Raw genomic sequence first — 18343 nt, forward strand, 5'->3', positions numbered from 1 at the left:
ACTCACAAAGATCTGCCTGCCTCTGCCTCCCAAGTGCTGGGATTAAAGGCATGCGCCACCACGCCTGGCTCCTTCTCTGTTGTTTTAACATTATATGTGAAGTCAAGAAATAGACTGAAAATTTGCAAACAGAAAAGGTGCTTGTTCCAGGAGGAACCAAATGATAGGTTATGTTCAAACAAGTTTCGTTTTGCCCAGAGTTAAAAGAAGAGGTTTCATGGAAGGATTTCAGCAAAGAAATCACTATGAAGCTATGAATTTCAGTTGGTGTCCTCAGAGAACACTGAGCCATACGCCGTCTGTTGTAGTTTGCTTCTCTGTTCGTTACTGTGATAAAACTCTGACCCAAAGCAACATAGGAGAGGAAAGGGTTTATTTCCTCTTACACTTCCATCGTTAACAGAAGCCAGAGTGGGAACTCAAGGCAGGAACTTTAAGGCAGGACTGCTTGCTGTTTCGTGCAGGACCAGGGAACTTACAGATGAGGAAGCACAGCAGAAACCATGGAGGAACACTGCGTCCTGGCCTGCTTAAAGGTTCTGGCTTAGCTAGCTTTCTTATGCAGTCCTAGACCACTTGCCTAGGGAATGGTGCAGCCCAGTTGCCTGGGCCCTCCTACATCAAATAACAATCAAGACAATTCCCCACAGACATGCACACAGACCAATTTGATCTAGGCAGTCCCTCAATTGAGACTCCTTTCTTAGATGACTCTAGGCCATGTCAGGTTGACAGTTAAAGCTAACTAGGGCATGGTCATTGCGCACCTTTGTAAAATATTACATCTGAACAACCATTGGATACTTTATTAAAAATTTGTTCATCATCTCCCTCTTGTTGAACACTATGTTCTTTTCAAAATTTGATTGCTCTTGTAAACAGTGATGCATATTCTCATAGGTATATTTTGTGCATACCATTATATAACTGTAGAATAAATTATAAACTTGCTAGGAGAAAGGATGTGCATGTTTTTTAAAGTTTTCTTTCTTTTTTTTTTTTTTCTAATGTGTTGACAAGTTGCTCTAGAAGGATTCTATCCCTTGAGGCTTTGTTCTGGGGAAGGGCTGTCTGGTTGGGATTAACATGATATTGGAATGTTCTGTATCTGTGCTTTCCACTTGTTCTAGTTAACTTTCTACTGCTGTGATAAAACATTCTGAACAAAACCAACTTGGGGAAGAAAGGGTTTATTGCATCTTAAACTTCTAAATTACTGTCAGTCTTTGAGGGAAGTCTGGCAGGAACTCAGGACAGGAACTGAAGTTTAGACCACAGAGGACACAGCTTACTGCCTTGCTCCTGTGACCTATGCTCAGCCTGCTGTCTGATACAACCTGGGACCAATTGATGGGGGTAGCGCCATTCACAGTGGGTTGGGCCTCCCACATCACTCAACAGTCAAAAAACTGCTTCACAGACATGCCTACAGGCCAGTCTGCTAGAGGAAATTCCTCAACTGAGGTTCACTTTTCCCAGGGGTGTTAAATTGACACTTTTGCTTTCTATTTGTGTCTACTATAGTGTGGAAATTGAATTGTTTCTTTATTGAATTAGCTTTAGTTTAAACATGGTCATATCATGAGTGACTATGGAAGTTTAGAAGATTGAAATCAAATTACACTTCCTCTTGCCATGTATGAGTACCTGTTGCCTGTGTGCTTTTCAACAGGACTATTATGTCTTGGAAGTTTTATAGATTAAAAAGCTTCTCTGGGGCTGGAGAGATGGTTCAGCGGTTAAGAGCAGTGACTGCTCTTGCAGAGGACCCAGGTTTGATTCCCAGTACCCACATGGTGGCTAACAACCATCCATAACTCCAGTACTGGGGGAGTTTACACCTTCTTCTGACCTCTGCGGGCATTGCATGACACAGGTGTACTTATACACATGCAGGCAATACACATAAAAATTATAAATAAAATATTTAAAAAACATTAAATGATAAAAACTAAATATTAAAATAATATTAAATATTTTAAAAGCTTCTCTGTGTTATTTTCTTTTATTATTTAAGTGTGTACCTGCAGGCATAGTTTTTAAAAATGGATTTCCTGTTTGCATGCTTATATATTAAGGTGCTCATCTGTTTTTATTTTGGATTTTTTGAATGTTAATCTTAGTAACCTCTGTTTGGTGCTGCAGATATTTTTCCTAATTGATTTCTGTACTTTGGTTTATATTTAAGTTATCATGGAGCATTTTCAAAGAAACCTTAGTTCCATTACAATAGTTTAAGGAGGTTCGGAGATGAACAAAAAAGAGAAGAGGAGGTGAAGATCAATTCATCTTGCTCCTGAGGAAAGGATAGAGAACACCTAGAATTGTGGGTGAGAGAGAAGAGAAGACCCCTGTGGCAAAGATTAGAAAGTGTCCCCAGGTGCAGGGAGGTGAGAGAGGAGAAACAGGAAACTAGAAGTGGGAGGGAAGAAGGTAGTATAGTTTTGGATGTTGGCACAAGGTGTGGGAAGATGATGTTTCACCTTTGAAATAATAGCTTGATAATTTGTTATATGTGTGAGTGTTTTGCCTGCATGTATGGCAAGTGCACCCATGTTGTGCAATACCTTCAGAGGCCAGAAGAGGGCATCAGATCCCCTGTACTGGAGTTAAAACCAGTTGTTAGCTGTCATGTGGTTGCTGGGAATTGAACCAATGCCTTTGAGCCATCTCTCCAGCCCCACTGAAATAATAACTTGATGCTGAGAAGCATTGCAGTTGTTCTTTCTCGAAGCCTTCTCTCACCTCTCTGCACCCTCCCTCTGCTCTGTGCTGTCTTTAGGAACAAACCTGGCAAGGCCACTCACTGTGAGGTGCAAGTATCCAGCTTGCAACACTTTCTTACAGGCTCAAAGTTGCTAATATGTAACAAAATTTGAATGCCCAGAAGGATATCTTATGACTATACCATTTTTGCTTAACTATATGACAGAACACCTCCTATGCATGTATCTTACTAACTTTATGTTTTTTTGGTTGTTTTTTTTTTTTCCAGATGAGCGGGACAAAGTTCAATATACCATTTTTTCTTAACTATATAACAGAACACCTCCCATGCATATATCTTTCTAACTTTATGTTTTTTTGGTTGTTTTTTTTTTTTTCCAGATGAGCGGGACAAAGTTCAAAAGAAAACATTTACAAAATGGATAAATCAGCATCTCATGAAGGTGAGTTTTTCATTCACATCCTAGAATTGTTTTGTATGTGCATTAGGCAGTGATTGGTGCACAGCTCTGAAGCACAGCTGTTGAATATCAATTTCATATCCAATTTAAACACATTATTTGGTGTGTGACTTGTGTGTAGTGATGGATGTGGGAAGGTAAGTACCCACTGACTACCATGTATTTTATGATACTAGAAAAATATTTTTGAACTAAAAAAATTTCAGCCGTTTAAGGAATCTATAGTAATTACATGTTTGGGCATGGAAAAGTGGCATTTTCGTAAGAATTATTTCCTTTTCAATATTCAAGTTCTGCAGTCTGATTTATTTGGATGGCAGATGATTAGATGAGAATAAAACTGGGCTGTGAGTAGAAGTTAGGAATAGCTGTTACGCCTGGGATTTGGTCTGCATTTCTCTGGGACGGAGTTAATAGCTGTGGCTCATGGCTGACTGTTAAGTGTGTGCTGTGGACCACTTTGACAGTCTGATAGGCGTTCTTTAGAAAAGCACACGAGCACAGTTTCCATGGAATTGTTGAATTTCACTAAACCCTTCCAAATTCTTGGGTAAATAATTCGTATCATTTCACAGTTAACTGTTGGTCACTTTGTCTCCCCCTATTTTTGTGGAGAGATCTGAAATTGGAAATAGGAAACGTTTCTAGGTGGAGCCTTCTCATTTAAACCATCATACAATGTGGAGGGGCGACAATGCAATCAGCTTTTTGTAGAAGGCTATGAAAAGGATTTTGATTTCAGGGACATATCAGAATCACTGGAAAGATGTACCAACACCTCCCTCCCCAGTACAACCCTTCTCAGATTCTGAGGGTGGCCCTCAGGAAGGGAATGCCCACTCTCTAGTTGCATCTTTTAGTAGAGAACTTGGTGAGTACCAGAAGCTGAAACATGTAGTGTGTTGACAAGAGGTGGAAGTTGGGACCTGCTTTATGATACTGCTGTGAGGAAATGTATCATGAACTATGGAAGGATGCCTGTATTCGCCTCCCTCTCCCAAGTTTGTAGGAGAAGGACTTATTGTGAGGGACCCTTTTCCACAGCCTAGGGCAGAGATAGGCTGTGGTGAGGTTCAGCGTGTGCAGTCCCTGAGCTGAAGCCCAGGAAGGTTTTCCCATCTCCGGAGGCTGCTGTGGAAGCAAGCTCTCTGATGAAGAGATGCTGTGTGACTGCTGCTGGCCCAGCAGTCTTCATAGCTGTCATGATCTGGAGATCGGTGAGTGGGTGGGGCACAGAGGTCTTCCAAATCTTCTGGAATGTAGATAGCTACTATTCGAGGATGGTAATCAGGTCACACACTTGTGGGTAGAGGGCACTACAGAGAAGCACAAATGAGGGCTGCTGTTAAGGGAACCATAGGACCAGTGCCAGGCAGATCATTCGTGGGGGCCTGCTGCATGCCAGGCCTGTTGCACTGGACTACTCACAAATAGCTCATAAATTGATGACTGAATAGAAGGATACTTTGCTATACATGTCCAGATATTAAGCTGTTTGTGGATAGAGGCCATGTCACTCATTCCTAAGGCCCATCACTGTGTCAGGCTAGAATATGTATCCTGTGTGTAATACACATTGTGTACATGAAATCATTCACTCTGGCAACAACCTTCTAGATGGTTGAATTTACTGGTTGCACACACATAACCTTTGGTGTTAGACTACCAGGATTCAAAAATCTTCTTTTATTTGGAAATTTTTTTGGAATAGGTAACTCCCCTCCCCACCTTTTAAAAAATATAAAATGACAAATTTTAAAAATTAAGGTTTAATTATGCTACATACAGTAACAATTCAGAAAATAGGTATTTTAGCTACAACAGCCAATAAATGGAGGCTGGTCTAGTAGCTTCATGCCATAACATCAGATTTGTTTGTTTCTTGGAGTATGTTAGAGGTCAAAATTTTAAATTTGGTCAGGGATACTACTCAGTGACTGTGTACTTGTTTATTAGGCACAAGACCTTGGGTTCAGTCTCAAGCACACAAAAATCCAAACAAAATTAACTTAAAATAATTTCCAGTTCAATGTAGAGTCATATTAAGGAGGTAGAAGGCTCACAAATAGTCTTGGCTGACTCCCATCCACCAGCTGCCGCCATTCTTGTGTGGTGTTTTCGGATCAGCACAAGGTAGACTTGTAATCCCAGGAGTTGTGCATGAAAGTTTCTGATGGAAACTCCAGTATGTCAGAAGAGAGCCCTTTAGCTTTCTTTTGTTATGTCTAAAGATTATAGCATTACCTGAGATAAAGAAAGAGAAATGTCCCTAAATGCTCTGGGGCACTGGGCTGCCAAAGTTTGTGTTGTTAGCTAGGCGGAGGGAGTTTGGCTTCCTTGTGACCTTTTCCATGTTTGACCAAAGATTTAAGGACAAGATTGCCACACCGGTAAGTTAGTCTTAGTTTCTCTCACTGAAAAGAATGGTGGGCACTTGTTTTAGGTGGCCATGTGGTTACAAAATAAAGGCAGTGTATGGGTTTTGGTTAGAAAATGTTCATATTAGAAAAATATTTTCCTGTACTGTTTTCTTCTGTCTTCACTGGAAAGGTTGAATATACTCAGGGTGAATGTGGAAGGGGGCGGGGAGGTCCCAATGCTTTCTTGCCTTGTACACACCTGTTAATGAAAGGTATACTATGAAGAGGTTTTAATACAAATAGAATCATGTTATGTAAGTGTTAGGGGAAAGGATAAGTATTAAAAATGAGAAGATACAGGGTTGGGCGTTGTGGTACATGCCTTTAGTCCCAGCACTCAGGAGGCAGAAATAGGCAGATCTCTGTGAGGGCAGCGTGGTCTACATAGTGAATTCCAGACCAGCTGGGGCTACAGGGAGACCCTGTGTCCTAGTTTGTTTCTTCATTGCTGTGACAAAACACTCTGACCAACTTGGGGAGGAAAGGGTTTATTTATCTTACATCTCCTGGGTCACAGTTCATCCGGGAGCCCTGAGTAGGAACTCAGGGCAGGAACCTGGAGGCAGGAGCTAGAGCACAGGCCATGGAGGAACACTACTTACTGGTATGTTCCCCTGTCCTGCTCAGCCTGCTTTCTTATGCAACACAGGCCCACCTGCCAAGGGGTGGCACCACCCACAGTGGGCTGGGCCCTCCCACATCACTCAACAATCAAGAAGATGCCCCACAGACATGGCCACAGGCCAGGCCAGTGAAGGAAATTCCCTAATTGAAGCTCCCTCAATCCAGGTGTGTCAAGTTGACACTAAAGCTATCCAGCACACCCTGTCAAAAACAAACAAACAAACAAACAAAATAAAAACCAAAGAAAAGGGAAGAATAATTGATGAAAAGGAAAAGAAAAAGAAGGGGAAGTCACTCATAAAATCTGGAGCCTTCTATGTGCATTCTGTGTCCAGTTAGGACACACAACAAGGGCAAGGAGGCACCAGAAGGTTCCTAGGGCAGGAGAGAAGTAAGAACAGATGGTTGGGGGTGGGGTGGGGCATGGTGCTGTCTGCTGGTGCTCCCAGGATGTACCCAGTCTAGGCTTGTGCACTAGATAAGCAACATGGTGGAGATTTTTTTCTCTTTGCTTCCTGAGCCAGCAGGGACTGACTCAGACTGGGAACATGTGTCCTCTTTGAAATGGTACTTACACTTTTAGCGTTTCCTAAACTTTTGTTTTACAATGTTGATTTGCATTTAGTATTGTCAGTGTGAAATAAAACTGTCACCTCAAAGGAAGTAAACAAGTTCAATGTAAATATGGTTTTGTGAAATTTTTACAGTTATAGAACAAAAGAAAAGTTGTAACTCAAAGCACGTTTCAAACACTTTGCTGGGAACACCAGGTTGGCGGGGTCCAGCAAAGCAGGAAATGTCTGCTGAGGGTCCAAATGGCCTTATGACATTCTTAGCTTTTGGTTTGGTATAAGCTAGGGGCTTGTTAATACATCCCTGAAGGTTTTACCTGATAGTCACAAGAGTGTGAGGGAGGCACAGAAGTAGGCAGTGAATGGCTATTAAGGAGACTAAATATATAGCCCAAAATAATTTGGTTCTAGATCCACAGTATTGCACCTCTCCACAATCACTAGGTTCTTATCACTCATTTAGGCCTATAGAATCTTTAATGCACATGTGGCTTCTCTTTTCTGGGAACTTCATTCACAGTGTTATTGAGTTATTTTACCCTGGTCCTTTCCCCCGTGTTATGACTCCAAGGAGAACTTTTCTTGGCAGTTCTGCCCGTTTGGACAGTGGGGCTCTGGATTGGCTAGTCCTAAAATAGACCTTTCTTCATAAGGTTTTTTTCTCGTTTTACCAACAGCACATTGTGCGGGCTTAGAGCATAGTGGGAAGGACGATGTTTCCTGCAGGGTTTGTGACTCATGGACATGTAAGCCAGGCACTGGTAGCAGCAGAAGTTCCTGCTAGAATGCTTGCCTGTGAGACAGAGCAGGTGTAGGTGATGTCTAGGCTCTGCGTGTGTTAGTGTTGTGAACTAGCCTTCTTGCCCTGGTCTGTAACTTGGTGGTAATGGTAGCTGGTGTGAGGATTTAAGTGATCTGTCTAAGTGTGAAGCATAGTACACAGCATGACAGCATGTTGTTGAGCATGCCAACCAGTGGACTGACCCTGATAGCTTGAGACCACATAGGTGGCCTTTGCTGCCATCATACACCCATGTCTGTAGTCTCCAGTACTTTCCGTTTTGGCTTATCATTTTGGAAAATGCTGGAGTTGGGGGTTCAGAATCTGTTGAGGAGAAACAGTGGCTGATTGCCTCCTACCTTGGAGTATGGCCCGGGCATTGAGGAGTTACGGAAGTCCTGCTGTTTGCTTGACCATCCCTCTGCCGTGCCCACTGCCCTGACTTTTGAAGTTATTTGGTGCCTGTAGTCTTTCATCCTGTCTTCCTTTCCTCTTCCACCCTCTCTCACAGAAGGGGAATCAGGGATTTGTCATAAGCCTGAGATTGGCAGCTTTGGAGTCCCCTGGTTGTCCTTCTCAGAGGCACATTTGCAGGGCATCTTCCAAACCATCCTGTGCTGTGTTCAGAGTTTGCTTCCATTTCTTTGGGCATTGTGATGTATTGCCGCTCCTGCAGTCACCCTGAACTGTGGCATCATGCTTATTTCTCTATAACTTAGAGTTTCAACAGTTTGCTAATTCATCTCTGTGATTTAGGAACTTGTGATTGTGCCACTGTGTACATCCTCAGTGCACGGGGCTGATCTGGCATGGTCAGCATTTGAAAACCTATAGGACTGAGAAGAGAGAGCACAAGTGATGTTAAATGACTGCCTAAATTACTATTACGTCTACATGTGAGATGTCTTTTTCCTTAAAATGTTTGGTAAGGATTTAAAAAAAATAATGATTTTTGCAGAAGGCAATTTTTCATAGCCTTATTTTATATTTACCAGAATTAAAATTATACTTGTTTAAAGTAAGTAGACGGCTGTGGTGAAGTCTACTTGCTGGGGAGCATCCATCTCTGGTCTTTGGCTTTTTTCCAAATACATTTGAATGCTAGAGTGCTGGTGTGAATGACTAAGGCCGCTCCACACAGAGTGTTCTGGCAAGAGTGTGTTCCTTTCCAGTCATCCTCCTTTAGAGAACTTTACAGAGTAAGTCTGTTAACATGTTCCTGTCTGCTGTCTCTGGATTATTTACCTTCAAAGTATGTAGCAGGAACATTTATTCATTTTTACCATAATATAAACCGTAGTTTTATAATATGAGTAAAATGGTTGCTATTGAAAATACGTTTGGCTTTAGTTAGCCAAATTTGTCTGCAGAATTGTTTTAAAATATAAAATTGGGGACTGGAGAGATGACTGAGTGGTTAAGAGCATTGGCTACTCTCGCAGAGAACCTAGGTTCCATTCTCAGCACCCACAGTGTGGCTAACAACCATCTGTAACTCCAGTTCCAGGGCATCAGAGCCCCCTTCTCACCTCCATGGGCACTGCATGACAACACAGATGCACCTATCTACATGCAGACAATATACTCATAGAATAGAAATGATATTTTAAAATAGTTTTGAAAAACCAAATAAAAAATTGATGGCATTCTTTTTAAATAATTATTTACAGTATTTGTTTATTCTGATTCTATCTAGGATACTCAGTGTTTTAATAAACTAGAGTTTTTCCATAACTGCTTGTTATTACTGATCACATGCGATTCCATGTCGCTGTGTTGTTGCCTTGTAATGCGTAGGACACTAATATGAGAAATGGCACCGAAGATTTAAGTACTTTACAGTTTAGCTTTGCCTGTGGTGTGGAAGGGTTGGGGACAGGAAAGAAGGAAGCCTTTATTTTCTGAAGCACTTCGGCAATGATCAGAGTCACAGGACTCCTTTTACTTGTTTACTTGGACCCAGAATTAAAACTTGATCCAGGACTGTGAAGCTGTGTTCTGGAGGACTGATTTAAGGGGATGAGTAGATTTTAGAAAACTGGAGCCTGAAGCAGTCCACATGATGTGCTTTCCTTGTGAAGGCTTGAATGTCAGTTTACAGAGGAAGGATATTCTTCAGCATTGATTGGTTATGTAAATTCATTTCATAATGCTGTGTGAAGGATGCTTGTGCTAATGATTTATTTTTCTAAATTTTTATTTATTAATACATAATTGATTGAATCATTTGGAGAGGAAGAGGCCCTGGATTCCAATGTTGGACCACACCCTGTTTGTTAGTAGTGTGCTTGGTTACTGTGTGGGAGACAGCCAAGTGACTACACATTTTTGTTTCTGTTCCGTCATGTCTCCGGAGAGCTGAGTTTGCTCATGTGTAGATGTCCTCTGCCACACAGTGAGTCAGTCAGTTCATGGCTCCACTGGACCAGTCATACTGCTCTTCATTTTGATTTGTTTCTGATTTGGTGGCTGGAAAGAAATGGAAACCCCCAAGTTGAGATTATAGTGGAGAGAGAGAGAGAGAGAGAGAGAGAGAGAGAGAGAGAGAGAGACTCTGCTCTGTGTTCATAGTTAGGACAAGGACAATTTTGAAGTATTGTATTTACAAAAAGCTACTGTAAAAATACTACTTATTAAGAAAATTTCAAATTTTGAGTTCTTAAAAACCTAAAAATAAGATTTTTTTTTTCCAATACTGTTGGTTCCTAAGATTCAGGTGACTTAGACTCTCTTGCAAGGCTTATTAAAGCAGATGGCTGGACCTCCTAAGAGCTTCTGAGTCACTAGATCTGGATTATGGCCTGAAAATTAGTGTTTTGAGCAAGTTGCTGAAATTTTTATTTCTAATGAAAGGTTTAAGCTGCTGAGCTGGGGCTATCCTTTAAGAACTTGCCATGGATAAATGGATCAATATGTAAATGACCACTAGGTTCATTTGGCATGTCTAATAAGTATTTTAATTTGATTTAGAAAATATTACTAGCTATATTTTATTGAATTCCAACTGTATACCTATATAATTATATGTGTGATACTTTACCACATTGCTGTTTATTTTAATAACAAGAGCTTCTAATGTTGGTTGAGAGCTAGCAACATGCCAGGGTCAGTCACTACTGTATTCAATTTTTAGGGACCATCAAATCCTTATGGGCACACCCTGATTATTGTTATCTCCATGCTATAGTGGTAAAATGAGAATCAGAGAGAACCCATAATTTCCCAAGGTCACACAGTTAGTAATTCTTAGGATGATATGGAATGTAAGGCTAAGAGAGATTACACAGTGAGCAGAAGTCCAGACAGAAATCTAAAGAGAGAGTGAACATGATAAGCCAGAGCCTTTGCTCTTTCTGCTATGTGAAATGCTTCAGGATACTTTTGGAGGTGAGTGACTGAAGTGAAGAGAGAAAGCTAAACTTGACATTTGGATGGTGTCATAGTTGAGATTTAGATGGTTCTTCTGACTCTAGAGAACTTCATCCAGCACATGCTGCCTCATTTGAGAGCTACGTAGTCTTAAATGATCAAGAAGAAATGAAGACTTAAGGTTTGGAAGCAACAACACAGCACAGCATGGTGCGCTCCTTACTCAGTGCTTGCTTGCTGTTTCTTAGCATTTCCTCACGTATTTACATCTTCCTTGTTTGCTTTGGTCATAAATTCTCTTGGCATTCTTCCTTCATCAATATACTTTGCAAGAACTTAGAGATATAGATAAAAGTGTTCAAAGGACCCAGGCAGCATTCCTGAAGGTCGTTGCTTTACCTAGAGAATAGTAATGACTAAGAAGAAAAAAAATTACACTTTGATTAATGATGTTGACATTCCAAAATCATGTTATTTAGGCCAGAAGCACGTGCATTCTGTAGGCAGTAGATTAAAGCAGACTTGGTTTGTTATTTACACTAGGCCCTAAGCTACACGAGGACAGGGGTATTGCTTTCTCATTAAACAATGCATCCCCAGCACCTACTGTACTGTCAGATACAGTGCTGTACTGCTGTTTCTGTTTTCCTAAGACCTCACTCAAGAATTTGTTGCCTGATGAATGAAACCACATCAATCCCCTATGTCCAGTCTGTGCTGTAGAGCTGTTGCAATGGGGAATTGTATGGGCTGCTTTGGTGAGAGTGAGCACAGAGTATGCTGTAGGAAAATTCATTGTGCGTTCCTTCCCTAAAAACTGAAAAGACCATTTCAGTGTGGACATATATATGGTGGACTTTTTTGTTTCTGTAACAAAATTCCCCAGAAAAACAACTTAAAAAGACTAATGGTTCTCGAAGTTTCAGTCTAAGGGTGGCTTACTCTTTTAGGCCTGTGGCAAGGAAAAGTATCGTGGGGGAGAAAAGCTGCTTACTCCTTGACAGTCATGAAGCAGAGGTGGGGGGGGCACAAGAGAGAATGAGGCTGAGAACAAGATATACCTTTCAAAGGCAGTGACCTCTTCCCTCCCTCCTGACAGACCATTCAGGCTGGAGAGCCAATTATAGTCCTCAAGAGCCTGTCAGCTCTTGCCATACCAGCCTGTGATCAACCAGCGCATGAACCTTCAGGAACATTTTATGCCCAAACAGTCACAGTTTAGAAACTGAACACCAGGTCAGAGAAGTTAAGATCAAGAGCTGACCCCTTTTCGTGCTCAGTAGGCTGAGTGAACCATGTCCTCCAGAGTCATTCATAGCTGAGATTACTTGGGTCGTCCGAGATTACTGATGAGCTTTGTTTTCATTAGTTTTAAATTTAGAAAAATACTAGCTAAGACTAAATTTTTAAACAATATTTTATTTATTATTTTTATTTTGTGTTTAAGTGTTTTGCCTGCATGTGTGGAAGTGTACCATGTGCATCCAGTGTCCCCAGAGGCAAGAAGAGGGTGTCAGATCCCTTGGAACTAGAATTACAGATAGTTGATAGCCACTATGTAGATGTTGGGAAGTGTTCTTAACTGCGGAGCCATCTCTCCAGCTCCCTAAATTTATTTCTGTGTGTATGAAGAAAAATCAGCTGGGGGGTGGAAGGCCAGCAGGGACATCCGGTTGTGCTGAGAGTGGGCCCCAGTCATTAGGTGGGTAGTTGTATTTCTGCTTTGTGCAGCATCTCTTCTCACTACACGTTGGGACCCAGTGAAGGTGATGTAGAGTGGTAGTTAAGAGCACAGCTTCTGGACTGAGCCGCTCGTGTTCCTGGACTGTTCTCTGGTGGGTGTCCTGGCTTTTGTGTGGACCTTTATTACCTCATCTGAACAGAGATTAAAAACATTGTCTTCTTACTAGAGTATAAAAGATAATAAATAAAATATTATGGAAAAAGCTTTGAACACAGTACTTGTTACTAAGGATTTATGTGTGCATGTACAAAATAAACTGTTACATACCCTTTAACTATACACCTTTAAGATCATCTATCTAAAATATTTTATTATTTTTATTTTACGTTTATGAGTGTATGGCCTGCATGTATGTAAGTGCACCCATGTCATGCAGTGCCCACAGAGGTCAGAAGAAGGTGTTGCATCCCCTGGAACTGGAGTTACAAATAGTTGTTAACTACTATATGGTTGCTGGGAACCAAACCCATGTCCTCTGCAAGAGCATCCAGTGCTCTTAACCCTGAGCCATCTCTTTAGTACCCACGATCATCTACCTAAAAGCTTTAGACTTCTCTTTCTATTTTCTATAGAAAGACAGCTGTGGTCCTGAGATTTTCATCTTTTAAAAAATGTATTTGACTAATAATACTGCTTATGTTTTGAAATGGGGAGGCTGTTCATGGTGGTTTTGTAATGCTACTACAGTTAAATGCTGGATTCTAAATTAGGAAAGTGTTCTGCAGAGTCTGGACAAGACCTGTGCTAACACTTCATTTTCCAGTGGCATGAGTGTGAGAGTGTGAGGTAAGATACTGTGAGCGAATGCCTCCAGCTGTGCAGATTATCTGTGAGCCATTGTGTCGGTGGCCAAGCTTAGCTGAGATAAGATAATTCACAGGGGCACAGCCCAGGAGAGCCCCAACCCCACAAGATGCATTAACCTTCCTGCAGACTGGCTCAGTGCATTTAGGATTCTCTAAGTGAATTAGGGTTTCTACATTCCAGTGTTTTTTTTTGTTTCTTTGATCCCCCCACCCCTGCAATTTGGTGTGCTAGATTTCTGAAAACATCACAGCCTTTTAACTTCTTGAAGAATAGTATAAAATTTTCATTTCTTAGATTGAAGTACATTTATACCAGAAGAGAGTGAATAGGTGTCATTACATGTTCTAAAAGGAGAAATGTTTGATTGATCTGTTGAGTTAATGTGAACTTTAATAATTTCCTTTCATTTATTATAGTTTATTTTTGTTCACAAAACATCTATTTTTTAATATAATCTTAAGAAACTGCACACATTTTGATTTTACTCAGTATTGTATATGATGATTTTGTTTCTTCTATGTAATTAAGTGAATTTCAAACTTCTGTTTTAACTTCATTTTTGAGTAATGCTTTTTTATTAAATTTGAAAATTCATTTTCCCAGAGTTGACAAAATAAAATGAACACTCAGGTACATATGTGCATACGTGAACAGTATTTCCCAGATCAGATTACCAATAAAGCCAGTATTGTCTTGTCAAGGGAGGGGTCTGGGGAAGATAAAAAGGGTTCCATTCCCAGAAGAATTTGGAAAGTAACATTTTTGAGTTGAAAAGATTTGCTACACATATTAAAGACTGAAAAATTCCATGGTGAGGAAAACTGTTGACTCCAGTGTTTCTGTAGTCTCCTTTGTCTTGGGTCCCTTTTGTCAAATAGTATCTGTTAACATTCTTCTGGGAAACTCTGGGAGAATTTTAAACTGATTACTTTTAAGCAAATATATTTAGTCTTAGTTTGAATTACAGATTTTTTTAGTTGTCATGGTGGTCATTATAGGCATGCTTTGTCATAGCCCTTTTATGGTTCATTAATTTTCTACTTCTTTGAATCCTAACCGAGCTGTTTCTTCCTTTGTCTGCAGTGTGCCTTTTGTAGTTTCATCTCAGTGTCCTGGGCCAGCCCTAGAGAATGGTGTAAGACCTATATTGGTCTGAATATCTGGAAAACTATTTTGTCCCTCCCTTTATTTTTCTTGTCAGTCTCATTTATTTCATTTTTATGTGATACGTTTTTATATTGTTCATTTCTTTTTCTGAATGTTCTCTATCAGTTTTTATGTTCATTTGAAATTAAGATTGAAGAAGACACAAATTGAGTTGAAGGAAAGTCAAACATGTAGTCAGAGCATGGGGAAAAGGTGCCCACATTCTGATAGCATCAGCCTTTATGCTGTGTCCTTCCATCTGCCTTCCTGCCTCTGCATGTTGAGTGTTTACTCTTTCCAGTGCTTTTCCCTGTACCGTTATACAGTTTAAGACTGAACTATTCAATTTTTCTGAAAAGAACATATATAAAAATATTCACAAACATGTGTGTCCAATGTGCATAGACATACACTTATATAAAAAGCTGTCACAAAAGAACAAGACTTTGTGTTTTGTAGCTTTACAAAAGCTTAGTCTTTTTGGCTCCTAATTTGCCTTAGCAAGAGAAAGCAATGGGAAAGTTTATTTGCTTTAATGCATTTAAAAGCTGGTAATGGTTAATGTTCTGTGAACTGTTTTTTTTAAAATTTTATTTATTATTTTTATGTATATGTGTGTATTGCCTGCATGTAGGTTGTTTTAACCTAGGTCTCTGGATAAGGCAGCATGCTATGGGTTGTGGACCAAAGCCAGCCACAGCCTCTTTTCTGGTATGGCTCTTAAATGATGAAAATAATTAAAAACAAATGAGAAGTATTTTATAATATATGAAAACTTTATAAAATAGGAAGTATGATGTTCATAAATAAAATTCTAGTGAACTCCAGCATACTTCTTATATATTTTAATAGTATGTGACCCTCGACCCCCCCCTCCAAAATTTTCTATCCGGCCTTTCATAAAAAAGTTGTTTTTTTAATGATTTATTTTTTATTGTTTTTTTAAATTGTGTGTGTCTGTATGTCTTTGTCTGTGTGTCTATGTGTGGGTATGTTGGCCTACATGCAGGTATCCGTGGATGTCAGAGGTGTCGAATTCCTAAACTTAGGTCTTCTTCTTGACAAGGGCACAGTTAACTGCTGAAACATCTCTACAGCATATAAAATAAGTTTTTTGACCACTGTCTATTTCTTTTTCTCTTTTTGTGCTCCTAGAACCTTGTGCGTGCTAGGCAAGTGCACTGCCTCAGCTAACTGCATACCTATATACCTCTGATCTCTATCTTAAAAAAAAATCATTTTATGTGTATGAGTGTATTACCTGAATGTGTATAAGTGCACCCATGTTGTACAGTGCCCACAGAGGTCAGAAGAGAACGTTGGATTCTCGTGGAACTGGAGTTACAAACCATTGTTAGCCGCCATGTAGGTGCTCAGAATTGAATCTGGATCCTCTGCAAGAGCAGCAAATGCCCTTAACTGCTGAGCCATCTCTTCAGCCCTGATCTCTGCCTTAAGTATGACCTTCTATTAGATTCAGAGTAAAGTCTTGTGAACATTTATCTTTGTGATGAAGCAGTTGTTTCCACTCTGGCTCTGATAGACATAAATGTCTAAGTCACTGGGTCAATCATGTTTTCATTGCTTTGAGTGTGTACCTAGATGTATAATTACTAAGTCACATTGTAAATCTAATATAACTATTGCCAGACTGTTTTCCAGAGTGGTTGTGCCATTTCTCATTTCCACCAGCAGTGTGTAGGGATTCTAATTTCCTTACATGCTTATTTGTACTGTCTTTTTAATTTTTAGTTCTCCCACTGTGTAGGAAGTGATTTTGATTTATAGTTTTCTTTTTAAAAATTATTTATTTTTATTTAATAGCCACATGATTAGAAGAAGCATTTAACATATTCAGTAATAATTTCCAGAGCAGGGATACATCTATTTCAAAAGTGACTGTAAATTTTTAGGTTCACAGTTGATTTAATACAGTTATACAATATTGAACTCAGTATAAACCCTATAAGATATAAAATTGAATGAGGTTTTACCCTTTAAAGAAGATCTCCATTTCATTTAAAAATATGCTGTTTCTTACATTTTTAAAGCTACTAACACTTAGATGTTTGAACATGTGTCTTTACTCTCTATGTATCTGATTACTACTAGTCACAGTCGGTTACACTCAGATCCTTGACACCTAGGTATGGATATAAAGTCATCAGGTAGATGTCAGTGGTGATCTTTATCACCTCTGCTAATTAACATGAAGTAAATTTTTTATGCTTCCTCCTCAAATATGTCTTTTTCTTTTATTTGTTTATTTTTCTATTACTGCGATAAACACTGTGACCACCAGCAACTTGGGGAGGAAAGTTTATTTCATCTTATGCTTTCAGTCCATTACTGAGGGAACTCAGGCAGGAGATGAAGCAGAAACTATGGAGGAATACTACTTACTTGCTTGCCTCCTGGCTTGCCGAGCTACTTTTCGTATACAGCTCAGGCCCACCTGCCTAGGGATAACTCCACCCACAGTGGACTGGGCCCTTCTACATCAGTTAATAATTAAGCAAATGGCATGGCCACAGGCTAATTCCTTGGAGAAAATAACTTAATTGAGGTTCCTCCTCTCAAGATGACTCTATTTTCTGTTGACAAAAACTAAGCAGTACACTGGGCTACATAAGAGACCTTGTCTTAAATAAATAAATGAATGAATGAATAAATTTTTTCCTTGACCCAGAATGTATTGCTGTGATTTCATCTAATAATTATGTAATTTTAGTTGTTTTATCTAAATTTATGGTTCCTTATGAAGAAAAGCTTCAAATGAATCTTTTTGCATGTGGATATTCAGTGAGTCATTGTCTTAGTGTCATTTATTGAAAAAAATCCTTTACTGAATTTTATTCTTTTGTCAAAAAACTTTTGGAAATATTATATATATATATCACATCATATATATTATATATATTGCAAATGTCAGAAATAAAATCTGGGGTCCAAGGACACCACTGATACCACACAAAGAACACTCAAAAAAGCAAAAGTAACTCTGTCAAGGCAGCTTTTACTTTTGTAAGAAGATGTGTTGCATCATTCAGATTGAGCACGCACACACTGAATTCTGATAGGTTTTTATCACTCATGCTAGAGTGCTGTTTTTTTCCCCTTTGGCTGGTTTCAAGCCTTTACAATTTTCTGAGGTTGGCTAGTTTTAAAAGAACTGGCAAAAAGGATCAAGCTAGGCTCGGTGGTATATGCCTTTAGTCCCAGAAATTAGGAGGCAGAGGCAGGTGAATCTCTATGAGATCAAGGCCAGCCTAGTCTACAAAGTGGGTTCCAGGTAGCTGGGGCTACTGGGAAACCCTGTCTCAAAAAAAAGAGAAAAGAATTGGCAGAAAGGAAGTGAAGGAGTTGTACAAAGGGTGAGGGCTCAGCAGCCCCAGGCCATCAGGTTCTTGGAATACAGCAGGACTTTTGCATAAACAAAAGTTTTACAGGGTGAGGGTATTAAAAGATATGAATTCCTTGTCCTAAACCAACGTTTTACAGTGTTTGATGTAAAAGACTGACAATTAAGGGTTTTTTTTTCACAATAAATATATAATTCACTTTTGAATTCCATTCCATTGTCCTACATGTCTAGTTTTATTTTTATTATGAGCATCTCTCAAAATGCCCTGTAATTGTGGTGGGTCACCTGTCCTCTTGATCAAGGAGGCCATGGAGACCCCACAAGATGG

General features: G+C 39.7%; 1 protein-coding gene across 16 annotated transcripts in view; it reads left to right on the forward strand.

The window, feature by feature from the left end:
- Dst (dystonin) overlaps window positions 1-18343 on the forward strand; it is a 489235-nt gene that overhangs the window by 213894 nt on the left and 256998 nt on the right. For all 16 annotated transcript variants that reach the window (XM_029570114.1, XM_029570107.1, XM_029570103.1 and 13 more), the window contains one exon: window positions 3109-3170. In XM_029570114.1, the coding sequence (XP_029425974.1) occupies window positions 3109-3170 (62 nt within the window). The remainder of the gene's footprint in view (window positions 1-3108; window positions 3171-18343) is intronic.

The sequence above is a fragment of the Nannospalax galili genome, unplaced genomic scaffold (genome assembly GCF_000622305.1).
Source record: "Nannospalax galili isolate Female #2095 unplaced genomic scaffold, S.galili_v1.0 scaffold582, whole genome shotgun sequence".
In the NCBI taxonomy this organism is placed as follows: Eukaryota; Metazoa; Chordata; class Mammalia; order Rodentia; family Spalacidae; genus Nannospalax; species Nannospalax galili.